Source organism: Acanthopagrus latus, chromosome 18 (assembly GCF_904848185.1).
Source record: "Acanthopagrus latus isolate v.2019 chromosome 18, fAcaLat1.1, whole genome shotgun sequence".
NCBI classification, from domain to species: Eukaryota; Metazoa; Chordata; class Actinopteri; order Spariformes; family Sparidae; genus Acanthopagrus; species Acanthopagrus latus.
In genome coordinates, this window is record NC_051056.1 from 21,315,649 (window position 1) to 21,343,470 (window position 27,822).

The 27,822-nt window shown below is 42.3% G+C and overlaps 1 protein-coding gene across 2 annotated transcripts; it reads right to left on the bottom strand.

Moving 5' to 3' along the window:
* Positions 1 to 195: 195 nt before the first annotated feature.
* LOC119006970 (serine/threonine-protein phosphatase 2A 55 kDa regulatory subunit B gamma isoform) lies at positions 196 to 27,526 on the bottom strand. 2 transcript variants are annotated; one of them, XM_037076152.1, is made up of 12 exons: positions 27,254 to 27,526; positions 23,833 to 23,991; positions 23,107 to 23,441; positions 19,303 to 19,459; positions 12,789 to 12,886; positions 12,364 to 12,529; positions 11,482 to 11,594; positions 10,566 to 10,743; positions 9,771 to 9,935; positions 7,886 to 8,055; positions 3,804 to 3,895; positions 196 to 2,299 (listed from the first exon to the last, which is right to left on the bottom strand). In XM_037076152.1, exons 4-12 carry the CDS (start codon positions 19,382 to 19,384, stop codon positions 2,005 to 2,007), a joined length of 1,359 nt encoding a protein of 452 aa, XP_036932047.1. In that variant the 5' UTR covers positions 19,385 to 19,459; positions 23,107 to 23,441; positions 23,833 to 23,991; positions 27,254 to 27,526; the 3' UTR covers positions 196 to 2,004. The 2 variants fall into 2 exon arrangements, with proteins under 2 accessions (XP_036932047.1, XP_036932048.1); XM_037076153.1 differs by lacking the exon at positions 19,303 to 19,459.
* Between the last annotated feature and the right edge of the window lie 296 nt (positions 27,527 to 27,822).

Here is a 27,822-nt window from a genome sequence, read left to right on the forward strand (position 1 = left end):
TAATAGGTGTGTGATTACACCAGGTGGCGCCTCAGACCACATGACTTCACTAGTATGGCAGACTGTAATGAGGACCCCTTATAGGTCCATATAAATGGAGGCTATAAAGCGCACTCATTTCCATAACGACACTAGCGATTATTATCATCAGTCGTACCTAATTACACCGCAATAAAAACCACAGCTGTACGCTCATTGGATGCAATTTCGTTGAAATCTTTATTCAGAAAAAAAAAACAAAAAGAAAACATATTAACATTATTTATAACTGTCCATTTGACAATTGTGTCATCAACATACATTAACACAAAAATATGTGAATCAACATTAGTTTGGTCGGGACATGGCAAAAAAATTGACAGGTGTTTTTTTTTTGTTTGTTTTCTTTTTTCCAAAAAGAGAAAGGATAAAAATAAAAGAATAAATTGTTCTCTAAAAATAAAAGCTTCTGCACATCAGCAAAGTAATCAGTGAGGAAGGCTAAAGAGATTAGAGGACCATCTCTCTGCTGCAGCTTTTGGAGGCGATCATCGATACAGACGACCGAGTCCGCAGTCCGTTTATGGATGTTAAAAAAAACTAGACCTCATACATGTCAAAAACAGAGTTGATATATACAGACACCATTTAGGCCCTTTGATTTTTTTAATGTGTTTTTTTTTTCTTTTAGAGAACAACATTAATGAAAACATTCCCCAATCTTCTTGGTTCTCAGTTTCAGTCGAGTAGAAAGAAACTGATTCTTGGTCGGCGTCATTCAAAATGTACATGTAAGTGTATGAACCGAACACTGGTAAACATGCTTCAGTGTCCGAAGACACAAATAAAGGTAGGAGAGCTCGGTCATCTATGGTTACTCGTGCTGCACGGGGGCCCCGGGGGGCCGCTGAAGCCTTTGTACAGCTGGGTCTAAATGGTTAAGAAGGCAGCCAAGTCAGTTAGTCAATTTATAAACACCTAGGCTAAATTGGTTTTACATGCAGCATCTTTTTGCTTGATTGTTGAAATTATTTTAATCTTTTTTTCTCTTTTTTTTTGCTTGATTTGAGTTGTATTTAACGGCAAAGTAGCACACGACGCAGCCCCAGATGGGAAGCAGAATCCACAATCTGACAAGTTTCATTGGAGGAAACATTAATGACTGAAACACAGTGTGTGGAGCAGATGTATGAGAGTGTGTTCTCATATTAGGCCGCGGTGTAGTAACCTATTAGCTTCTGCTTCTATCTGCAGGACGTTTTAACCTCACTGGACACGGTCCGAGCTCAGAGGCGTCTGGGTGCACTTAGGGTATAATAGAGGGTCCCGAGTTCATCCTCGTACATCACACATTATCATTTTAAATTGTCAGCGTCATCATTATTACCATCATTAACATCATTTTCACAGGAAGTTACAATAACAGAAGTGGGGTAGCTGATCTGAAATCAAACAAACAGCCAGTTACATAAATGGCCCATTTTTCATCGCTGGTTGACAACCACGAAGGGCTTTCTGTTACACAAAACAGTGGGCAAGGGATAAGAATAGGCTTTGCTCGAGCACACAAATACAGAAAAGAGAGGAGGAGGAGGAGGAGGAGGAGGAGAAAAAGCCTGAAGTACAAAAAAAAAAAAAAAAAAAAAAAAAATTACAAACATGTAAACGTCTATCTGGTCCAAGGGGAGGTTTATCCCCCTCAGAAGCTGAGCTGTAGCAATCAACACACCATCAAGCACCATCCAGAGGTTAACAATCAGGAAATCCACAGTTCGGACAATTTTGCAATCCATAATCCACTGCGTTAATCCAGCCTGTTCCCTGTCTAGCCCTTTCTAGGTCCTTTCAGTTCTGGGAGGCCGGGGAGGAGGTGAGGGAGTGTGAAAGAGTAGACCTAGACGTGTGCATCTGTGTGAGGGTGCGTTAGGCATATTCCTGTGGGTATATGTCCGTAAATGTGTACATTCTGGCATAGTTGTGTGTTCAGGTGTAAACTCGTTTGTATCCACCGCTGACATCCTTTCATTAATGCATCTCAGAGTTGAGTTTGTCCTGGAAGATGTACAGGTTGTTGGTGGCTGCGATGGCGATGATGTTCTCATTCGGGTGCCAGGCCGTGTGGAGGATCTTCTTGGTGAAGTCCAGGCTGTCCACACTGATGTCGTCCTTCCGACGCTTTCCTCCGGCGGCACAGACCCTCCGTGGCTTCAGGACGGCGCGGGGTTTGCTGCTCTCTCTCGACGCCTCCAGGGTCACGTCGCGCTTGGTGTTCCGGTCGAACATGCGGAAGAAGTTGTTGTAGGCTCCGGTCATGATCACGCTGAGAAGACGAAGAGGAGAGGGGATAAGTTGTTGAAGACTTAAATGATCTTTTCTCTCAGAAATTATAAACTGGTGAGGACCTTCAGTGGCCCATTTGTGGTCCTCACAGGTGCTGCAAAGAGTATTCACACCATTCACAGAAGTAAATGTAGCAATGACACACTGTTGAAATTATCAGTTACAAGTAAAAGTGCTGCATTCACAGTTCCACTAAAGTAAAAGTATAAAAAAGTATATAAAGTAATTGTACTCATGATTCAGATTGGCGGTTAAATAAACATAGTGCAGTAAAAGGTTCAATATCTCCCTCTGTATTCTAGTAGAGTAAAAGTATAAAGTAGTAAAAAAAAAGTGATGTATAAGTACAACAAAATTGTATTTAAGTGCAATATTTGAGTGAATGTACTTGGCTATGTTCCTTCAGTGACTCCCAGCATTGAATATTTACTTTGGAAAACTCAAAAGTCTACTTGTAACAGCCCTTTTTTGTAAGTTGGATAATCCAGGAAAATGCAACAGGAACTACTTTTCAGACTAAATACTTCCTCACAAAACTGTTCAAAGTTCAGTCTGTGGATTATCCACTCTGAGATATCGCTGCTGAGTTTTCAAATGTAATACTTTTCATTGAGGGAAGTTTTTAAACGTGTGTCTCGTCTCAGCCAGGGGAGATTAGTCACAACAGGTGACATAATATTAAAGAGGGACAAAGTCCACATAGGAAGGAGGTTGTGGCGGCGGATGGGTGGGTCAAACACAGGCCTCTACCCAGGAGATGAGGGGTTGAGCCTTTTTTGTTTTTACTTTGTCATTTATTTGCAGTTTCCAGTCACAGCAGGTGTTTGTATGGAAATAGCACTGTTGGCTGCAGACACCTGGGCGGTAACAGCATCTGCTGCACATTAAACAGTAACTACATGCATAGTAAGATAACTTTTCAAAGTTACCTTTATGGGTAAGTAAAAAGAGTGTTTTTAATACTTTGGCTGAACTGAACCTTCAAGTGTAAGCCCATTTATAATTTTTATTTTATTTTCGAACAAAATAAGAGTTGAATAGCTCTATACTACAATGGTACAATGGTAAACCATGCCGCTCCTTCTCTAACATCATATGCAGTAAAAGAGAAAGAAATGTTCTAGTCTCCCTGCTGATTTTATCCAATCAGGACAGAGAACTCTTCCTGTAAGGTTAACAGGGAAAGCTACCAATTCCAGCACTCCTGGCTTATACTCCCAAACACGCCAAATGAGGAAAAACGCTTGATGAAAAGAGACCTTGAAAAAAGCAAGGAGTCGTGCAAGTGTGGTGATGTCGAGAGGAGGGAGGGGACTGGTAACTGCAAAACGGGCAGCAAGTCAGCTAAAACGACAACACACTTAGACCAGCTTTACTCTGTACATTTGTAAGCCACCCAACAAAATATGTAAGCGCACCAGTGTTACATGTTCAGTTATCACAAGAGTAGAAACACACAAAACACATGCAGAAACTTGCGGTACCTGTCCGAGCCGTTCCAGGCACACTCAAACTTGTCGAAGATGCAGTCGTTTTCGTAAAGGGAACACAACTTGCTGCGGAGGTAATCGTGAACCTGGAGGAGTAAACAGATGAACATGGACACAAATGATTAAAAGTGAGTCCACAAGTGCTTCACTCTCGGGTATTGACTCTCTAAATAAGCTATAAATAGAAGAGTGAGCAGATGACACACACACACACACACACACACACACACACACACACACACACACACACACACACACACACACACACACACACACACTTACAATGCAAAGACAAAACACATTAAATGTGGGCAAGTTGTAACAGAAACCTCCCTGAAGGCAGCTCTAATAAGACAACAACACCAGCCCTGAGCAATACGAGGGCCAGGAGTACATTTTAATCTGAAATCCTTTTCCATATCAGTAAATCCATTAACATCTAAAACCCACCAAGGGCACGGTAATAGAGACACACATGTGAACGCACACACTCACACATTTCACTGACTAATAACTCCTTTCCCCCCGAGCTTTCCCTTCGACCTGCCTGTGTCAGCACTGTGTCTGCCCGGTGATGCAAAGGCTTGAAATCTACACCGTCCTCCAGCCGCCGTGCTCTGCATTAAGCCCCCCCGCCACTATTTTCACATTCTGCATAAAGTCAGCAGTCAACAGCCGCTTCGCAATCAATACACGGTCAAGCTGAGGTCAGCTCGCAGCTGTACATCAAACCCGGTGACATTTAGGTTTTCCCCTATGGGTCTTCTCATAAAGGTGGAATGATGCAGTGTCAGCTGGAGTTGAACATACAATCTGTTTTTGTTTTTGTTTTCCAGTCGGCGTGATCTTTGATTTACAGTACAGTGTCTCATCCCTCATGGGTACGTGCATATTTCCCATTGTGTGGAAATTTACCAAAATAAAAGCGGTTTATCTCCCGACATCCTTTCTCTCTCCCTCAGTTTACTACTTTCTCATCCTCTTATTTACAAACTCACCCCTCATTCTCCTCTCCTCTCATCACACCATCCTCATACCTCTCCCTCCCTCCCTCCCTCCCTCTCCATGCTGCATTGCAGATCTAGGTGTCGGGTGCTGTGTAAGGTATCCCTCCTTCCCGTTTTCACTTTATGAGTGGAGGCCCGGCAGCCTATAAATAGCTCCAGTGCGTCTTAGCCTCCCACTACTGGCTGCCTCATGGGTCCTCACACGTCAGGCAAACACACACACACACACACACTCATGTTCACCCACACGCCCGCGGCAGGAATACTAAACACACACTGAAAGAAGCAGTTGATAAATACTTCTACTGCGCATAAAGGCATAAATAGGAGATGGTGTGGCCTATTGTAAACACTTAGCCATGAAACAAGAGACAAATTGAGTGTGGATGTGTGAAATATAACAAGCAAAGCCATAGTACTTTTCAAACAGCATGTCAAGCCCACTTAATCATTATCGTACATACATGGTAACATGATAATCTATTGTATGAATCTTGCCAAACACACAGAGACACATCTACAGAACAGCCACGGATTCCTCTGGCGATTCTGCACATACGAGAAGAGGAAGACGATAAAGAAGAAGAAGAAGAAGAAGAAGTGTTTTCTCTGGCGTGAAATCAATGCAATCATTCTTAAAAGGTTTGGGGGAAAAAAAATCTACTCATCAGTAAGTACTGTGGTTCTGAGAGTAAACCATCCTCCCATGATTAATCTCCATCTCCAACTTTGCATATTTCCAGGATGACGAGACCCTTGTTTCAGTAAAGGGACAGTTAGTCACGCAACAGTTTGAACAATGAGACAGTGATTTCAGTCACACTTACATCAACGAAGTGAACATTTACTAACAGTTCTTCTGTTAGAGGAAACTGTGAGCAGCAGCACTGGACTGGAAGAATAAAACCTCCATATAACAAATGTCGGAACTGTGCTGAATTGAATCCAGAGAGGCCAGTGGGTGACAGATTAAAGGAGAAGCCCACATAGTGTGTCAGTAAGGTGTCAGGCAGGGATGTGTGCAAGATTAGTCACCTAGTCGACCCTACACTCACCGGACAGCACCAGAAACAGTCGGGTTGAACTTTCTTATCAATATATAAATTTTAATTACATTTTGACATAATTTCCACTGAAATGATCCGTCTTCCTCATCTAATGATGCTTTATAAAAAACATTGTTAACTAATATTAACACAGGAAACGTATGCAATGTATGCAATATTCTTTGGGACAGCGGTTAACCTTATAGATTAAAGTGCCCAATTTTTTCCCTTTCTTTTAGTCCAGTTGACTCGTCTAAATGAGGGTTGAACACTATGAATCCAGAAGATTTCCCCTGATATTGTGATTAAATTATGGTGGTGGAGAGTCTAACAAATTTAAACATAGGCAGCTTTCATTCTGTACAAAGCTTTATATATAAGGGGACTGTCATTTTTAATCTGCTGTTCCACAATCACTGAAGTACTGAAGCCAGATTACGATTAGGATTGAACGGCAGATCATTTCTGAGGAACTGGAACATGAATTGAGCGCCTCATTTTCAGGACTGGACATGTCACAAAAACATTTCACTGTGCATCCTGTGTGAGTATGTGACAAAATAAAACCTTTGAATCTTGAATCTTCGGGACTGATGTTTGTTTTGTTAAATAAAAATAGGTGCATCTGCATTTGTTATGTTTTTTCAGGTTTTTCCTTGAATTTGCCACCGAATAAAAACAGACATGGACATTATGACATCTCGAACCAACCATAGTCTAACTTTCCAAAAACGTGTTCGTGCATAAGGATGAGTCAGTGATGACAGCGGGTGTCGGAGGTGTTAAAGAACAGAAGGCACTCTCGCCTCACGCTCTGCGCGACTGCTACGTGATCAAACTTTTATGGGAAACAATTCTAAACTATATGGAATCCAGAGATTTGTATTTCTTGTATTGTGTCCCTTGGTTCAGTTTACTGTGTGACTTCTTTAATGTACCTGGACTGAAATACTGGAGAAAATATCTAATGTTTTGGCTTTGTTTCAATGATCAGCCTGGTGCTTAGAGAATGAGTCCAAATGTGCAGGAATCATAAAAAACATCAGAGATATAATAGTGATAATATCAAGAATGGGGACTGACAATTCTTTGAAGGAGCCGATCTTACGGCTTCATTCCTTTTGTTCAAAGGAATGGCTCATCATTCTCTTTTTCTCTTTTCATCCTCAGAGGATGGTAGTTATTAGACTGACTTGTGAAATAAGCACCAGAATAATGACAGGGTAAGATTGAGATCAGATTTTGCATGTGTGGAGCAGGTTTAGCAGAATGATTTACAGACCTAATGTCAATGATCTGCATCGAAAACATTATACTATCACACAACAGATGTGGACAATTGAATTCAGCAACATTATATCAAACCTGAAAAACAATTCAAATATTATTTCTAAGAGAGAACAAGCAACAGGTTGTATGTGTTTGTTTCTGTCATTAGATTGCTGGTCTGCGTGTGGGTGTAATTTTGCGGAATTGTGATTTGGTTTATGTTCTTAGATTAAATGATCTAAAAACAAAAACACATGAGCAGGACTTTGCAGCAGCAGCATGTGGTGCTGAAGTGAAGGTATCAGCAGAATAATAATTCAACCAGCCAGGTAAGTCTGTTGGCTGTGATTGAATGTTAACAGCCAGCTGATGAAGCTGATGAATACAACTGCCAATAAATTGGGCAACCACTACTTCAATGTTCTGCGTGAACACATTGCAGAATATTCGTGCCAAGAGTACCGTAGTTAGAGGAATACAGGTATATACTGACTTTAATTCTAGCTTCTACCGGATTCAATTTGTAGAAACATCATTATATTATTAGAGGGTCATCGCCCTCTGGGAGACAAGTGCATTCAAAAGAAAAATATGTAAATGCCTCCTCGTCTGCTGATCAGTTCAATTCACTCAGACTAAATTTGCTCATTGCCGGAATCTCATCACAGCAGCTGCGCCTGAGAGAACATATTCATTCTTGTCTTCTTCTGTGTTTTAATGCTCCCTCGTGCATTTCATGTGGTGTGAAACACACCTGGTAGGTCTCCAGGGGCTTGCTCTCCATATTGAGGTCCCAGACTTTGGCGGTCAGGTAGTCTCTGGTGAGCAGGTAGCGACCGCTGTGGCTGAACTTGACGTCGGACACGGACGAGATGATCTCTGAGAAGAAGGAACGGGCGCTGGGGTCCTCGGGCTCCTCGAACACTGGGGAGGGACGGGGGGGAATAAGGAGAGAGAGAAAGGAAGAGGGGAATTGCTGTTAAGGCAGATGACACACAGTTGGATGGGTGTGTCTTTATGTCATATGGAAAAATAAAGAAATCTCTCAGACGAGCCTTCGTGTTCACTACGCGAGCCAGACAAACTATAGTGTGTTAATTGACAGGTGTGTCTGCATGAATCAGCAAGAACAATCAAAGGTCTTCTATGAATAACAATACAAAGACAGGAAACATGGACATTTCTTATTGAATGTAAGAAACAAAAACTAACTTGCTGCTTGTCTGGGCAAGCTATTGAACAGTGTTCACTGCACTGGTGACTCGTACTGGTCAGAGCTGTAAAATTCACAGAGAAACTGCCATTTCAACTTTGAAGTAAACATGAAAGCTGGGAAAGCATAAATCCAAGAAAATGTGACATGTATAGATTTATTGTCCCTTAAGGTCAGCAAACTACTTTTCAGAATAAATGAAAGAATGAACCTCCAAAGGAAAAAAATATTAGTGGAAAATGGTGAAAAATGATACAAAAGAAACATTTTATGGCCCTGAACAGTGAGGAAATCAAGCTTCTTACACTTTGAGATGGAGATGCACGATATGGATTTTTTTCAGCCAATACCATAACATACATATAAACTTGATACAGTTATACCTATAGGTCAGTTTAACACTTTGCTTACTTGGCATTTATCTTTTGTACCTTTGGATAATTTCTTTATCCATAAATGAGGATTTGCAGGTCTCATTTAGTACACTACAAATTGACTACATAGTATTTTACATTTACAGAACATATGTAGTGACATCTTGGAGTGCACAGCCAAGGAAGACAGTCCCCACTCTTCACTACTATATTATATTATACTATATTACTATATATACTATACTATATTATACTATATTATACTATACTACTATACGATTATTATTTGAATATGCCAGAAAACCGTACTCACTCATAGCCAGCCACCTACAGTAAATATGCCATTTTTTTTAAAGATTGATACATTATTCTCTGAGAAATTCACCTCTCATCAAAAAATGTGATTTCTTGCAATGTTAATGAAAGTGAGAAAAGATTCACGGATCCCTTTATCCAGACCTTCTCTAAAAGTCAATGTGGTCTTTTCTGGGCCAAAACCCATCCTCCATCCAATTTAAGTGGAAATCTGTTGAGTAGTTTTTGCATAATCCTGCTGACAATCCAATCCACCAACCAACCAACATATGGACATGGGAAAAAATAAATTAACCTCTGTGACGGATAAAGTCTCCTATGCAAGTTCCTGCAAGTTGATTTTCCTTTTCATTTCCTGCCAAAAGTGATCACAATTTGTCCAGTGAGCGGGAACGAATGAATGTGTGCCGCCAATTTCACGTCAATCCATCTATCAAGGAAATTTCACCCATAACCATAAATGTGAACTGTGAATGTCTATAACAGCTTTCATTGGATAGTTGTTCAAATATTTCAGTTTGAGAAAACGTGGTAGATGACAAACTGACAGTGTCATCCTGGAGCAATGCTGGTAGTGCAGCTCATTCTGTGAAAAATGCGCAGAAGTTAAATTTGCTCTCTCTGACTTGTAGTTCAAGGGTTAATACAAAGAAAACATCCAACATTTTGACCTTTTAAGGTAAGGGAAATAATAAGACATGTTTGTCTCCATCCCAACTCTCAGCAGGTTTACTCACATTTGGAGTGTTTGTCGCACAGTGCTGCTTCTCTCATGTCACAGAGGCGCAGGGTGCCTTTGCTGCTGCTGTAGACAAACAGGTTACAGTGGTGGGGGTGGAACTCAGCCGCTGTGATCACCTCCGTCAGATCCTCCATGTTGGCTGGTTTGATGTCGACGATGTCTGAGAGAAAGTGTCGCTCAGAAAAAACAACAGAGACTCAACGCCCCAGGGCACTTCAGTTTGCCTTAGCTTGGACTGTTTGACCTCCTCAAGTGTATATGATCATTCATAGTTTATTCACTAGCTTACTCAATGAGAAACTGATTATATTGTGTTTTATTCCATGTAGAAACCCACTCAGTTCCAAAATAAAAGCATGTAAAAGTGTATGTAAATTTATACACATCCAACACATTGCAAATAATTTACAGACTATAAAAAACAAACTAATTTAAATATATCCCCGGGAGGGTTGTTGGGAGTAAAGTAATTCCATATTCAGATAAATTGTAATATTATAAATCCTGTCTGGGTCAGGGATGTGACTGTACTGTGTCCTACTGAGCTGGATTAGGACCAGAAAGAGCTGAAATATTTATGCAGCCTTTGAATTATTCATTAAGCTACATTTTCACTCCTCAAGAATAATATTCCCCTCCCCCAACACTGTGAGCCCTCTTGCATTTCTTTATACAACAAAGTGGGATTTGTTGGAAGTGTGTGTATGTGTGTCAGGGATTGTGTCCTTATACTTTCATAATTGTAATCCTTCTTCTAGATGCAGCACCTACAAAGCTCTGCAGAGGATACTGAAGCTGCGGTCGGTGATGTCCAGATGCCAGAGGTTGATCCTCAGGTCATCAGCTGACATGTAGGTCTCGTAGTCAGAGTTGACAGAGATGGAGTTGACGTGGTAAGTGTGGGCGTTGGCGAACACTCGGCGCGGGCTCACCTCCACCATGAGGTCCATCGGCATCAACACCGGCACCTGGTAAAAGATCGTTTCAACATTACGGGGTGGTCAAGAAACAGACAGTGGATTCAATTTAAATTATTTGTATTGTATTGTGAATTAATATTTAATGCATTACTTTCTTTGACATCAATAATATATATTAACTACAGCTGCTCACTCGCTCGCTTGATAGTAGATCAAATGCCAATTCAGTGCGTGACTTATAGCTCATTTGGCTGCATTTTCATACCCCTGCATTTGCATTTAATACATCATTGAGTTGACAATGCATGATTTACATTTTTATACGCAGCTTAAATGTGTGTCCTCATTTTGATACAGCGCAGTGGGAGACCCGGCGCTATGCGAATACATGGTCTCTACAGAGAAGGACATGTTGAACTACCGTGGCTGCTGCATCCAGATTACCAAGAAATCCATCACAAATACAAACACTGATGCTCTAACTACTTTAGATCCAGTGCAGATGTTTTATCACTCTATTGCACAGCTGGAAATCGAGGTTTTCTCCTCCCCCACACACTCACGAATACACACATGTACGATTGTGCCAGTGACCCATTTTTGCACATGCAAACACAACTGTACCTACTGACCCAGTTATGTTCCACAACTAACATGAATATGTTAGTGAGAGAAAGATTAGATAGATAGATGGATAGATGGATAGATAGATAGATAGATAGATAGATAGATAGATAGATAGATAGATAGATAGATAGATAGATAGATAGATAGATAGATAGATACCTGTAGGGAGGTGACGGTGGAGATGTCCTTGATGCGACCCTCCTCATCCTTCAGGTTGTATCCCTCCGGCCGTTTGTCTCTTTCACTCACCTTCCACAACTTAATGGTCTTATCTGTAGAAACAATCAGAGCCATTAAACAATCAGATCAGACATCATTCGAAAGCATAATAAATGATTCTAAGGTACTTGTTCATACGCTCTGAGGTGAGGAAGTTATCTGGAGTGCTCAGATTGGATGTGATTAAACACATCAGTGTCGGCTGAATCACCTCATCTCAAATTGATAAAGATGAAAGTCGCACATCTTTGAAAAACGAGCACCGTTTTAGACACTTAACTCAAAAGAAATGCCTTAATAGACAAGATAATCCTCCACACTCCAATCTGTCAGCTCTAAAAGACTGCGTGGATTCTGAAACTCTAAATGAGCTAACAACGGGGTTATGTTTCATCAACACAGTCAAAGACAGAAAGCCTCTGTATTATATTGACAAAATGACAGCAAGGATTGCAGCAGCCTTACCCAACTGCTGAGGTAGGTCTTACATTTTTCATACCCTCAATCATAAATAATATAGTGCTTAAATAAATCAATAACAGGGCGCTCGGGGAAAATCTATACATCTTCCAATATAGCCATAAACTTAAAGCGTAAACTGATGATGGGACCTCTTATCCCGGGCAGACTAACTCCTAATGCACTCTCTCTTTAAGTAAGGAAAATCTCAAATCGCAGTAATGTAATTTTCCACTGCCCAGTCCTGCCTTTTTAAAATCATTCAAGTAAAGTGTTTTGCCAAAAAATATCATCCGAGCACATCACTACTTCCACATGTTCTCTGCTCCTCTATGATGGGTGTATGCGTGGGAGGCCTCTCACCATTGGTGGAGAGGAGGAAGTGTGCAGCGTTCTGCTGAGGCAGCCATCGGATCTTATTGATCTTCTCCTCGATCTCCAGACTCTTAAGGTAGTCAAATTCGGGTTCATGGCTCTGAAAGGTGCTGTAGACATTGTACTCTCCCTGGGAGAATGGCTCAGTCTTGCTCTGTGGAAAGAAAAAGAGGAGGTATGTGGAAAAATGTAGCCAGCCTCCATCACACTTGCTCATGTGAGGAAGTAGCATGGCACAGACTCTGCACAGCTGTAATGATACACTATCTGACACAGCAGGGGCATCAACTATTTATCATTCAATCTAGACTGTAGCTGGAGGGGAACGGTGTGCGTTCACAGCTGCTGTCTGAGCTGCAATGAAAAATGGTGTATTTGTGTGTATGGCTGTAAGTGCTGCTGTGTGTCTCTACCTCAGGTTCCCTCTGAAAGATGACCACTCGGCCCCCTTTGTCCCCTGTGGCCAGGAGCTCTCCGGTGTGGTTGAACTCAACAGTGGAGATGATATCAGCTGAGGAGGACATAGAGACGAAGATGGAGAAAGAGGCGGGGGGGATACAATACCCATTAGCTAATTGACCACACATCATCATTCATCTTCATAATCTGTTTATCCGACTCTAAATTATTAAATCGAGGCAACAGTCGATGCATTAACATGTAAGTGGATTAAAATATGGAAATGAATGCGCAGAATAAAACAATATTTGATCAATAACACAAATATTCTGCAATTGAGTGTAAGCCTTCAGAGAAAATATATGAGCCCACACACACACACATACAAACAGCTGTTTCACAGGAGGCGCAGGTGTTGAAGTGTGACACATACACAATGACGCACACTATGACACTCCGGTACACGAGATTACAGTGTCACTTAAGTTCATTGTATGTGTGTGTCTGGGTATAATTATGCACTCTATAATCTCTGTAGCACCTAAAAGCATAAACAGAACTCAGAGTGTAAATGCATGAGTAAATATCATTCCAGTATCAGTTTTCAGGACAGTCATATTTGCGACACTCGCTCCGTGTCATGAAACACCAACACAGGCAGAGTGAGTGACAACACCATCAACGCTATTAATCCACTTAGCATTCACTGACTCAGTGCTTTCAGTGGCCCTTCTTGCATCACAAAATACACGAAATGTAAAATGGAAAGCACTTCACTGTCTAATGAAGTGGATGTAAGCGTCCTATCTATGTGATCTCCTCTGCGCTAGCCTCTGTACCACTGTAGCTTATGTGAAGCCTGGTAAAGTCATCTAATGCCATCTAAACCTTGGAGTTCAATCTAGCCGCACTAGCATGTGAGTCAATTTGCTAGTCGTAAACGCCTCGTAACAAATAAATAAATATAAAAATCCACCATCATAATGTAGGCCCGTATCTTGACGCGCTTTGTCATCTTCAAACAGAACAAACAATAGAGGAAGTGAAGTGAGTGTTCAGCTCAGATGTGGGTTGGACTGTTTCCACACTTGTAAAAATACAAAGGCTGCACTGAGGACAGACAGTTGCCGGTGATGCTGATCATGATGCTGTTGGCGTCAGTGACTGGATGATGTACAAATTCAGATCTCAAGCTCTCTTTATCTTATTTTGTCCTTTAGTTGACTCTGAATCATGGTACAGCAAAACAGCTCCGCAGGGCAGATGCTGGTGTATAAGGCAGTACCTTTTAGACCAACAACCAAATCAGCTCACGAGAAAACAAACAGCAGAGACTCATGAAGAGACACAAGAGCAAAATATAATGAGTAAATTAGTGAGTTTGAGAGATGCTGGATATCTGTAGGCAAGGGAAAAGATTTTTTCTGGTTTTCCATTTGTAGTCTAAGAATCATTAGTGTTGACTAATCAAGTCTGAATGGGCTTCTGTGGCACGGATAAAAACAATCCGTGAGGGGCGCAAAAGAGTGGAGTACACTGGGGTTAATGTAAACTTATTGGCTATCATTTGACAACAATTTTATCCTCTTTATCTTTTTCTCCCCTAGCTGCTGGGTAAAAGACATTATCTGTCAACTCCAACTCCATTCTCACATCTCTAGATGCTAATTGGGATTGTAAACAATGACCACAGGAGAGAAAGTCTGAGCCTATATATCAAACATTATTCAGATGTCTGCTGGCTACACCGGATGCTCCAAAAACATTGAGCCATGACCCCCCCCAGCTAAAACATCATCAGACGGTGGCCAATAGGTTTGAGACTAGCCTGGCTAGCAGTTCCCCCCCGGTTCCTGTCTTTATGCTGACATAAGCTAGCTGACTACTGGTTGTAGCTACATATTTAGCTATATTTATATTTTGTGGTAACATTGCTGGAATGCACTTGTGCAACTAACATAACATAGCACACAGTACTCACTGCAAACCATAAAATTGATAAACATATTCCCCCTCAATTTACAAATTGTGTCTAAGGCAATAACCCACAGGTGTAACAATATGGCGCTCTTTGACCGACCCAATGTTGTAGATTAGAATTTAGTATGAGGCTCATTTCAGATGGCGTATCCCACGAAGCCTCTGGCCACGGAGTCCACGAAGCTCAGGTTTGATAGTGGAGAACACGGTGCCCAATAAGCATTGACTATAATAAAAATAGAGTGTGTTTCTTGAGAGTCGGGGTGATTCAAAGCTGTAGCCTTGCCTATTTTGTGGTGGCCTTGAGAGAGGGAGGTTTTATGATGAAGGGGAGGCAGGGACTGCTCCTCAGTCTCTACACCAACACAACCATACACCTCGCCCAGTTACTCACACACTTGAGTAACTGTATTACTGGCTGCCTCTTTCTCTCTCTCTCCCTATCATTTTTCCACTATTAACTGCACTGTTTCTTGATCTTTCAAACACACCGCAGTAGCTCCTTTATTCTCCAGTTTCAATTTCTGTTCTCTGTTCCAGGCTCTCGCTCGCTCTCTTGATCTCTCTCCCCCCTACGCGTTCTTTTGTCATTTTTCATCTCATGTTCCCCAGTTTCTCTCTTTTGCCCCATTTCACTCTCTCATTTCCTTCTTGGTTGTCTGTCCACATTCAGCTCACTCTCTTTCTCATCCCTCCCCCACGGCACTCTGCTGCCAGCCTGTAGGTTAGCGTGTACGTACTGGTGGTGATGCTAGTGGTGGAAGAATGGGAAGGATGGAGAGGGAGGTGGAGGGAAGAGGCGCCGGGGCGGAGGCGGTGCAGGGGTCTGTCGGTGAGCAGGGGTTGCCATGGTAACAGGCCGAGCCAACCAGTAGCAGCGGTACTCGTTAACGGTTAGCCGTATATGGCACTGTGGTGAAGGAGGAAGTGGGATTCATCAATCCAATCCTCGCAGGAAGAAGGAGCGCGGTAAAATAATTATGCCGCTGCAGTGTTGTCCACTGGCAAACATTGTTGAAGTAATACCAGGAGATGGAGCAGGCGCTGAGGTCCAAATTGAGGATATGCAGATAATTAATGCACACACATGCGCGCACACACACATGATAGCACTCCCAAAAAACAGATCCCTGCATATCAAGTGAAATTCACAAACACACTTACGCACACCAGGCAGCTTTGACTGTACGCAGTCACGTAATGATGCACAGAGAATGTGCGTGTGCTTTGTGTGTGTGTGTGTGTGTGTGTGTGTGTGTGTGTGTGTGTGTGTATGTGTGTGTGCACATCCAACACATTAACTGATAACTGTGTCTCCACTCAAGTCGTACAGAGAAAAAGCTACGCTAAGCAAAACCACAGGGGCGGCACACAATATAGCTAAATAAAATATGGAGCAGAGCACACACTCTACTCTCTCATCCTCTGTCTGTTCTCAACCTGAAGCCTCTTCATCTTCCTGCGATGTACACACACACACACACACACACACACACACACACACACACACACACACACACACAGAAGAGAGCTCACACCCATCTGTCTCTCTGATGCTCTTTATTAAAAGAGCACCGCAGAAAAATAATCCTCTAAGAATACAAACAACCACTGCAGAAACAAGTATCATGAGTGCTGTGGCTTTCCTCCAAGAGGAACCACTGGCCACTGTATTGATGTTTGTGTATTGTGTGTGTGTGTGAGATGCTCTGTTAGCTTGTCAAGCTGTAAGTTAATGTCTTATAGTGTGGATGCGCGCGTGTGTGTGTGTGTGTGTGTGTGTGTGTGTGTGTGTGTGTGTGTGTGTGTGTGTGTGTGTGTGTGTGTGCGTGTGTGTGCTACAGTATAGCAAGCTAGCTGCGTCTGTCTCCCACAGACAGTCCATTAGCATCAGCAGGTCCGTCTGACTCATCGCCACACTGCAGGAGCTGGGGGAACACACTGTGACTGCAAGTGCACGCGCCCACGCATACAGTACATTTCAGCACAAAACAACGCACCGACATGAATGAACCGAATGACATCGAGAGGCTTAAAAAACATGCACAAGTGTAAAAACACCAAACACTGAAGTGCACTGTGAAGTGTTGACAGCAGATCATCATCAAAGAATGTTGTAGAGAGAATTAGTTGGTGAATAAGGGAGAAAAGCTGCTGTTATTCTTTTTATATCATTGCAAATTAGATATAGTGAAAATTTAGAAATGTTGGTCGACTACAACAAGCGATTTTAAGAGATTGGGCCCCTGTTTTAAGAAATATTTGCAAATCCAACTAACCAATCCAAGAGTTTCTCAAGACTGGAATCCTTGGTCCTAAAAATGTTTGCCTTTTATCTAATATTATTTTGTTTTAAAGTCTATAGTATTATTCTGAAAATAAACTATAAGATGATGAATGTCATTGTCGACTGACAAAAACATATCTGAAACAATTTTTCCATATTGATTTAGTAGCAGACTTTGATTCCAGTATCTTAATAATAATGATTTACTGCTTTTTATTTTCTTAACTGACAGTAAACTGAATACCTCATATCATCTCATATCTCATATATATTCTCATGTTACATCTCATTTCCTCCAGAGTGTCTGTGTGACTACTTTTGTGGACACAGGTTACCCTAATGAGAAAATATATTAGATGATATATGAGATATGAGATGAAAGAGAGGAGTTCAGACATTAGATATGCCATGATATGAGATATAAGATGATGTATGAGCTATGGATAAAATATGAAATGAGATATGAGATGAAAAGAGAGGAGTGAAGACATCAGATATTAAATGATACATGAGATATTAGCTAATTATGAGATAATAAATGATATATCGGATGCGATATGAGATGAAAGAGAGAAGATATGAGATCAGAGGCCAGGAGGATTATGGGATAGATGAGGCTGGTGGCGTAGGCTGAAGAAGGCGGATTTCCTGATTTCTTTATGTGAAGACAACCACAGGGACACTGAGGGGAGCAGACGTCCTACAGCCCCAATTATAGATATCTTCGGTCTGGGCAAACACGGACCATTAAAGCCGAGCCAAAAACACACACTCCTTAAAAGCGAGGACAAGCCACCACTCAGCAGGAGACGTGTGTATGTGTGTGTGTTGTCGAGTGTGTGTGCATGCTGCAGCTCGAGCACCCCGCATTTCCTGTGTACGTGTGCACAAGTGTGTGTACTCAATTACCCTGTAGAGAAATAAATGGGTTGGAGGCAGAGAGGCAGAGAGGGAGGGGAGGAGTGAGGGAGACGAGGGGGGAGACAGCCGGAGGGAGACGTTAAATTGATCCCTGTCCTACAGTTCTGGAGTTATCTGGAAAAAAAACTGGTGCATGTGTTTGAGTTAGAGGTGCACATGTGTGGAGAGGAGTGATTTAAGCCCAGCACAGCAGGGGATCTGCCATTTCTCCAAACACACATCGGCACAATGGAGCAGAGCTGGTGTGAGCCTAATGGTTATAGACACAAACAATTAGAATCACAAACCAAGCCAGCATCAAACACACCTGTAATCCTGCTTTGCCTGGTGGTTGAGAGGACATCTTATAGCTGCATGAATTGAGCTGGTGTGTGATTCATTTTTGATCAAAATCAACTTGTTTTCCGATAGATTTGTGACACTGCTGCATAAAATAAAGTATGGGATTTAGCTGGTTTACATCCAGTCTAATCCCGGCAATACTGAAAACTGAGATTATGTGTTGACGCCTCATAAATACTCAAATGTAATCCCATATTCTGAGAGCTGTCGCCTCTTTCATTACACTTCCACTCTAATCTTTTTGTTGTGTAGAGCTGAAATGATTAGTGGGTTGACCAAATATTATATATATGTTATTTAATTGTTGTCTTTTTTGGGCAAAAATGCCTAAAAATCACCGTCTCATGTAAATCTTGGCTGGGTTTTTTGTGTTTTTTATGACAGCGAACTGGGTTTTTGACTGATTGTCAGACAAAAGAAAAAATGTCAGTACTCTGAGACATTGTGACAGGCGTTCATCACTACTTTCAGACATTTTATAGATGACATGATTAATCAATAAATTGAAAAAAATAATAAGCAGATCAGCTGATGATGAAAAGATCATGAGTTTTATCCCTGTGTTTGTGTGCATGGATGTAAGTGTCTGAGAGTGTCGTCTTCCATATTAAATAGAAGCATAAGAAAGATAGCTGTGCTTTGAAGGAGACGCGGTGTCATCTGGTCAAACTATTTAAAGAAATCAATCACACACACTCACACACTCCAAACTGAAGCAGGCAGACTGGGACAAAAATAAAGAAGCAAGTACAAAAATAGAGACGCACAAAAAAGAATGAGGCAGACAGACAGAGACCAAGTGATGTTTAAGATATTTATATCACTCAGACTCACGTGAGAATTCACCTGATTCAACCTACTCGCACACATGACACACTCTTTCATTCACCCACACGCAGCAGCACACACGTTAACTCTCACATCACACAGTGGGGTCATGTGGCGCAAGTGTGCGACATAGATATGACCTTAGGGATAGAAGAGGATAGAGCACACACCTTCAGTGTAAGAGGCAAACGGCTCGGGCTCCAGAGAAAGGGTAGTGATGTCGGAGCACAGCACCTGGATGGGGCTCAACATCCTGGGGGAGGACTCCAGGGTGGAGAGGGGTGGACGGGATGGGCGGAGCTCTTCAGGCTATAGCCAGGAGCAGCCCTGCAAGAGGAGCAAGGATGGAGGGGAGGGAAGGGAGGAAGGAAGGAGCAGAGGGGAAGGAAGGAAGTACCAGGGAGGGTGGGGTTAAGGGTAGGGACTGAGTTACTGCATCACCACATTTGGCCATGAGAACCCACCAAGAGAGAACATTACTGATGGTGAATGCATGATCATTCTGTAACTACACAACATGAATTGTTCACATGTTGAGTTTGCAGGAAAGCTAGCAGGTCATGCGGGATGGACAGAGATAGCTTGTGGGACAGAGTCTTAATATGTAGACATGGAGAGGCTCCGACGTCCCCCAAGGTGACAATGATCGACAATTAGAAAAGAGCAGTGAGAGCCGGTGAAAGCTCAATTAACTACACACAGGTGTGATGACTCGCAATTATTTCCATTACTGATTAGTGAATTAAACACAATGACAGATACTCATCACGAGTTGAGAAGGCACGAAGCAATTTCATTAAAGCTTGTTTGAGCAACAGTAGGGTATTTCAGTGCATAAGACAGACAAATATTCAAAAAAAATACTGGTTCAGATTTTTTGAGTACTTTTAGGTTTTTTTTTAAGTGATGTTTGGAATTGTTAACATATCGTACCTTGTCTCCACATGCTGCTGCTGAGTTTGAGTGGGCATTTATGCTGAAAAGCAGGAACAGGAAGAAGCCAACTCCCTCTGCTTTGTAGGAGAACTCTTAACTACAAAGGACTTAAAATAATGGCAATATATATAATATATAATAATCAATATCAGTGTACAATAATTTAACCATTTTGTCATGGTTACATTAGTGATTGGTTTTAGTCTACACTGTCTTATTTCAGTTTATTTCATTTTTAATGTGTTTAAATGTATTCAATAATTTCAAGCTTCTAGTCTGAGAGTTTAATATTTACCATCTGGCAACTGTATTCAGGAGGTCAGGTTTGTTCAGTTCAGAATACTTTTACATTATTGTTCCGTTTAGGTTTAAGAACCCAGATTTAGTCATTTGATGATGTGTTATCATTATGTAACTCTGTTTTTTTATTTACTTATTTTTATTTGGCTAAATAAAGGACTAACATTTTGTCCCTGCCTCTGCTGCTTGGTAAGCATTGATAACATTGTCTTTAATGACATTCTTATTGTTTTTGCTTTTGCTTTACCATTTTGCATTTTCACTTAACATTGATCTTTGTCTACAGTACATTGTATTTAATAATGTCTGCTATCATTATTCATCTGTATACAATAATGGCTGCTAGCATTATCGATGATATGAAAGCAGTCTTAAAAAATCTGGAAAAACTGTTAATGATATCCAAATTCTGATTTTTTTTATGTAATGTATATTTGTTCTTAACATTTTCTCATACATTCTTAAAGGTTAAAGCCTCTCCAGTAGGAGGTGAGGTTGTAGCAAAGTGGAGACATTGAGGGGGGCAAAAGGAGTGAGAGGAAGGGAGTAAGAGATGGAGGGAACACGGGAGGGGAGGGGAGGTTCAAGGTAGAGGGAGGTTAAGCATCCCTGCCCTACAGGAGTTAAAGGGCAGGGAATCCCCACGGGAAGATCTACAGACACACTGTTATGTATGCACACGCACACACACAGAAAACCCTCACAGACTCACACCCACACATACACAGACCCGACAAACAAAAAGACACACTCAAAGACAGACCTGAATATGAATGCAACACAGGACAAAAAAAATTAAATAAAGATGGAGACACACAGGAGCTAACACAACACACCCAAGCATAAAATGACATGCACCACCTCTCTGTCTGTCTACCACACACACACATACAGAGGCACATTGTGTTTGAGCAGCCTTTAGAGCACTGTTGGATAATTGTTTGGCAGACGCGACACTTCAGCACCGGGCAATGCTGCGAGTTGCATTAGAGGGCCGATTGGGGAAAGGGAGAGAAGGGGGGAGGCAGTGGGGGATGGAAAAGTGGGAGGAGGACGGGGGGTGGGGTGAACATGGAGGAAAGGTGGAGGGGGGTGGAGTGGATGTGGAAGAAGAGGCAGGTGATGGTTCATTTTGCTGATTTGTGACAGGAAATCATCTCATTGTTTTTTGTCTTTTTTTCATTAGAGGAATTTTTGGTGATGTTTAAATTGTTACAGCACAACTTACACTTCTGGCTTCTATTTTCAGGCTGTTCATGTGTTGCACAGACCGACAGCGTTCACTGGTGTGTCCACCTTGGTGTGAGCTCATCAGCAATTCACCCTGAATAATGTCCATGTCTGCCTGGGATGTGTGGAATAATTAATACTGCCATTATTGGTGGGTGGAGACAACCTGTCAATCATATTGGCCAAGCGTGAAAAGCAGCATGTTTATCATCACGGACTGTTGCTATGGCGATAATGGGTGGTTGGTGATGGATGTTAAGAGTGACTTTCTGCCACTGTACATAAAAAAAAAAATCATTTTCTGAAATGAGCAGAGATACATATTTGGTCATGGAAACACTGCACGTACAAGTAGAGAAGGATGCTCCCACACACGGAGACAAACAAAGACACACACGCAGATATTCCTCCATATCTCACTCAGCGTGGACACACATTGCACAATCAACAGGCAGCGCTACAGGTCCCCCCTGAATACAGTGCGTGCATCTGTGTGAGGGAAATTATATTACAGCACAGACACAGGAAGCATAATTCCCTTTTCTGTCATGATACGAGGATCACAAATGAGCTCACAACACGTTCATGACCCCCGAATGATAATCCGCTGTTCTGGTGTAAGAGGCGTGGTGAACAATGAGCCGAGTGTAAGAAACAGATTGGGGACAGACAGACAGGAAAGCTAGTGTGCAGGTGAGATTAGTGGTGTAACTGAGATTAGGAGAAAAGGTGGTTCACCGGGGTTATAATCCATCTATTTTATTAACAGCCCAAAGGAATTCAGTGGTTTGCATGACTCATGTGCTGCTGGACTTTGTAATATTCCCCTGCCTGACAGTTTGGCTATATAATAATCAAATTGACACCTGTTATAATCAAGTGGAAGAAGTAACAGTGACTCAATCACAATATGAGAGGTGACATGTTGTGCAATGAGTATGAAAGAATTAGCGGAAAATTCTGGCTCATTTTTCTTGGAAATTTCGGCTGTTACAGAAAAGAAAAAAGTCTTCTGCCAGCACTCTCCTCTCTGACACTCTCACACACACACACACACACACACACACACACACACACACACACACACACACACACACACACACACTCTTACACACAAACGTTCAGACACAGGCCAGATCAATTCTTCCCTGCAGTGTAGGAAAATAGCTGAGTTACACAAGGTAAAAAGTGGTTACGAAAGCACAAATAAACAAAACAAAAACAGAATGAAAGGTGCAGGAAGTGGGGAAGGACAAGAGGGAAACTTGCCTAAAAGGTTTTAGTTTTTCACCCTAGTTCATGTTGCTCTGTCTGCAACTCTGTCTGAGCACTGATCAACACGGAGCTTACAGAAGATTAGGAAGCCATCCTGAGCTTGTTTTGCTGACCAGCATACACACATTTTATCACAAACACACTCCACAGAAGTCCAAAACATAGATACACACTCACATGTGGGCACACTTAAACACACAATTTGTAACATATAGATTCTGTCGTCTTCTTACCTTCAGTCACATAGTTGTGGTCGGGGAGGAAGCCGCGGTGGTTGAGCGTCGGGGTGGCGTCAGTGTCTTCGCCCATCGGCGGGGCTGGGGGGAGCGCCCGTCTCGGTGGGGCAGCGTGGTGGTGGCAGATCGGTGGTGAAGGGGGTGGTGGGGATGCCGGCCAGCACAGCGCCCATACTGCTGCCCGCTGACGCCTCCTCAGCACAGGGGCGCAGAGCCGGGCATCGTATCCTTAATTGAGACAGAGGGGTAGGCAGGGAGGGAGTGGGCCGGTCCCGAAGGAGGGATGGGTGCGTGGAGGTCCGCACAACTGCTTCTGAGGCCCAGATGCAAACCTACAGGAGGAAAATTATTATTACTGAGTTCAAAAACTGCCAGGGGTGAGCTTGATTTGTGCCTCACGAGTGATGTGTGCATGAAAAATCCAGTGCACCTTGTGTCCACCCTGCAGCTGCCGAGCCCAGGTGTGGCCTGACCAATTCTACACTCTCACAACACACACAACATACAAAGCCCTGTGCTCTCAGAAATAGGTAAAGTCCTGACTTGTTAATGGATGCTCCAGGAGAAGATAGGAGAGGAGGTGAAGAGGAGAAGGAGGAGAGTGGGGGGAGGGGAAAGAGGGATGAGCAGAGCCCCTGGTTGGTGTATCTGCAGTGCTGCTGCTCCTGCAGTAAACTCGCACACATTGGAAACACATATACAGTTGGATAAAAACACACTCACCTACACACTCGGCAGCTTGCAGGTCAGGTTCTCCTCAGTGGATCCTCCATGAATAACGTCTGTTTCCTCCTCAGCAGCTAACTGTCTCTGTGGTTTCTCGGCAGTTCCAGGATGAGGAGGAAAATCCGACTGGCCCTGCGTTCTGCTGCAGTCTGCGCTCTGGCGTATGTATGAAAGGCAGAGTGAGAGGTAGAGAGAGGGGGAGGGAGAATGAGAGAGAGAGAGAGAGAGAGAGAGAGAGAGAGGGAGAGAGAGAGAGAGAGAGAGGATCTGTTCTGCTGCGCTGGTACGTGTGTGATGCATCAGAGTAGGCTCCGCCCACTCCTCAATGCAGCCAATCATCACAGAGCTGAGATCTGCCTGACCGCTGACTGCAGGTGATTAAATATGAGGGAGAAACAGAGAGGGATGGAGGAGTGGGAGGCAGAGCGGAAGTGGCTGAGTGTCTTATAAGGTTGTGACTAATGAGAGAGAGCATGAGACTGTTTCACTTGACTGAGTGCTGAGTATGAACCACAGTACAGTGACTACTACAGGATTCACCTGGAGACATTATCCAATTAGCACAGAGATGACTAACCCACCACTGACACAAACACAGAGACACACATTTTAATACACAGCGGAGTCTTGTCTACACAGGTCGGCAGAGAAGGGCAGGGCTGAGCAATGATTCAAATACTATTTGTCATATCCTGATGTGATTTTGTCAAGATAACATTCTAAAAATTTCTGATGTTCAACTCCCTATTTAGAGTTAGATGAGCCTCTAAATCTGAGGCCATGGTTCTCAGTAGGAAACCGGTGGATTGCCTACTCCGGGCGGGGAATGAGTCCTTGCCCCAAGTGAAGGAGTTTAAGTACCTCAGGGTTTTGTTCACGAGTGAGGGGATGATGGGGTGTGAGATCGACCGGAGAGTCGGAGGAGCAGGAGTGGTGTTGCATGCGCTTCACCGCATGGTTGTGACAAAAAGGGAGCTGAGCTGAAAGGCAAAGCTCTTGATCTACTGGTCAATCTTCGTCCCTACCCTCACCTATGGTCATGAGGGATGGGTGATGCCACCAGGACGCCTTCCGAGGGAAATGTTCCTGGCACGTCCAACTGGGAGGAGACCTAGGGGTAGACCATCACCACCACCTCATCAATAAGGACCAGGTGGAGGGGTTACATTTCCTCTCTGGCCTGGGAGCGCCAAGGATTCCCCATTCAGAGTTAGCCAACGTGGCTGGGGAAAGGGAAGTCTGGGGCTCACTGCTGAAACTGCTGCCCCTGCGACCCGACTCCAGATAAGTGGTTTACAATGGATGGATGGATGGAAGTTGGAGACTTGCTTTTGGAAATTTGCTTTTAAGCTAAATAATACGTCAAATGTCAAAAAAGTTCCTAAATGATTTTCTGTAATTCCACCAATCTATCAATAATTTTTGCTCTATGAGGTTGTATCCATACTCATGGACTAATAGTGCATTCACGTGGTGTCAGAATAATTAGAAAAAAAGTTCCCAGATTTACAGACTTATTTGTAATATAAATAAATAATAAATTAGCTTGTTATCGTTAGTGGCTGTCCACATAGAGTAGCCCTATTTATCAGTATTAGCCCTGATAAATTGTCAGGTAAAGCTGTATTTTCATGGGTGTACAGGTGCAGCAAGAAGTCTGCAACAAAAACACTTTGTAAAATAAAGCTTGAAACAATGATTAACATGCTCTACTCCAAAATTGCAAAAATCTTCCTTATAGCATCGATGTTGTTTCTACATTAAGACAAACAAAAGCTTGGATTTTGGAAGAACATGTGCATGCAGGGTTAGTGTCAGCAGGATGAACACAGATGAACACTTGATCACCTACCAATACTTAATAGAGATTGCCATTTACTATGTATCAATACCAGAAAATATCCTTCTTAATATTAACATGAATATTTTATGCATATCTACAAAAGGGGCCAGAAATAAGCACTCCCTGCAAGAGAAGTGAAATTCACACTTAAACTCATACACACAGGCGTCAGTCAGCGTGGCGGCAGAGAGTGAGGGGCTGCCAGTGACAGTTGGTGCCATCACTAGTGCTGGCTGTCTGCCACTAGGCTTTAAACCCCCCCACAGCAGGGAACAAGAAGAGCTGTTTATCTGACTTAGTCCCAAGACTGCCAGCATCGCCTTCCCCCACCCGCTACTCACCAATAATGGGCAATGCTCCACACTCCACTGCCATATCTGCCCTTCTAACTGCCCCCCACCAGCCGAACATCCACCACAAAGCTCACATAAGCCCACCCACTGTTCCCCCATATATAGCTACTGTTCTACCTGCCCGTCTCCACCTATTCACCCCAACCATATGCCACCAAAATCCCCCCTCTGGTTAAATCTATAAACCCATAAGGTTTGGTGTTTAGCTCTTACTCTCTGCCAAACGCAAATCAGAGAGGGAGAGGTGAGGAATACAATTTTATTTATTTATTTTTTTTATTGTTTTCAATATTGTTCGACATGCTTTTACATCCACTGGTATAAATATGAGTGGACAAAGCTATAAAAACTCATTTGGATATCATACATTTGCAATCTTCAAGGCATGTTATAGCCACAAAGTATCTTAAGTTGGTCCTTTTGAGACAGGATGTACAATTTGATTTTTTTTTTTCAGCCAATACTGATAAGCACTGATTGCTCACTTCTCATGACTGAAATCGATTTGTTTCTACCTCTCTGTGTTTCTTTCTGCTACTGCTGCAACCTACTGTATCAAAGTGTTTAGATGCAGTGCTTGTAGAGAGCCATTTGGCTTCCTATTATCAGGTCCATTTAACGGCTGTAATTTCAATTGATACTAATATATAATCCGTAATCATTTTTTAAAAAGAGTGATGATTAGGGTTAGGACTGATTATTGGCGCAGATATTCATCATGCTGTTACAAATAAAAGCATCAGTGATTTTCTGTCAGATTGCAGATAAAATAAACATGCACCATCCTCTCAAACCATATCCCGCCCACAACAATATCTGATTAGTTACACATCACAATTAATAACCTATAAACACTAAACAATCTGAATCTGCAAAGTAACTTGTAACTTCTATAACAGTTGATAGTCTCGGTCCATGGACATCACCTGCTAATAGCTACTAGCTGATGTCACTGATTAGCATCTAGCTAAGTACCATCTGTAGAAAATATTTGCCCCTTAAAGAGCCAAATAGCTGCAGTTTGTAACACAGAAATGAACAGAAAATAATTAATGTATGAACGCAAATCCTTTATTAATAACATTTTGGTCATTTTAGAGTAGTATCCAGAACATTCTTCATATTTTAGCCGTATGCTATGGCTAACATGCTAGGAAACGGTTGATTAGCTGGTTAGCATTTAGCAAACAATGACATGGCGTGAAGTCCAATATTCACTGACCTTTTAGCTCCACTTGTCCTGCGCTGACCCATGAGGAAGCTGAGGTTGTATGTTAAAATCTCTTGTTAGCAGCAGTAGGTGTCGTCTGTCTATCTGCCTGTCTGTCTGTATGTCTGTGTGTCTGTCTGTGTGATGCTGGCAGGTGTGTAGCTGTTGGCTGTTAATGGCCGCCTGCTGCTGCTGGAATAAAAGTGTTGATGAGTGAAGTGAGACTGACCCCAACAGTGAAATTGCAGGCTGTGAAAACAAATCAATAAACTGAAACGGGGTCAAAAGCTCCATAGAGCCAGCATGATGTAAGAGATGATGGTGATGATTTTGTAGTTTTTCTCAAACATGATTCAGATTGGCCGTTGTTTGTCAGAAATCTGAGACAAAACAACCCTTTATTTTATTACTTTTATTGTGATTTTTTTTCCCCAGAGAAGCCTGCACAACAGAGTAAAATCCAACAAACACTGCATGCCCTTTAGTTCAAGAGTACAAAATCAATCCATTTGACTAAAACTCAATCTTTATACTAGAAGAAATAAGATGTTATTAAACCACGGCATAGGTTCCCTAAAGTC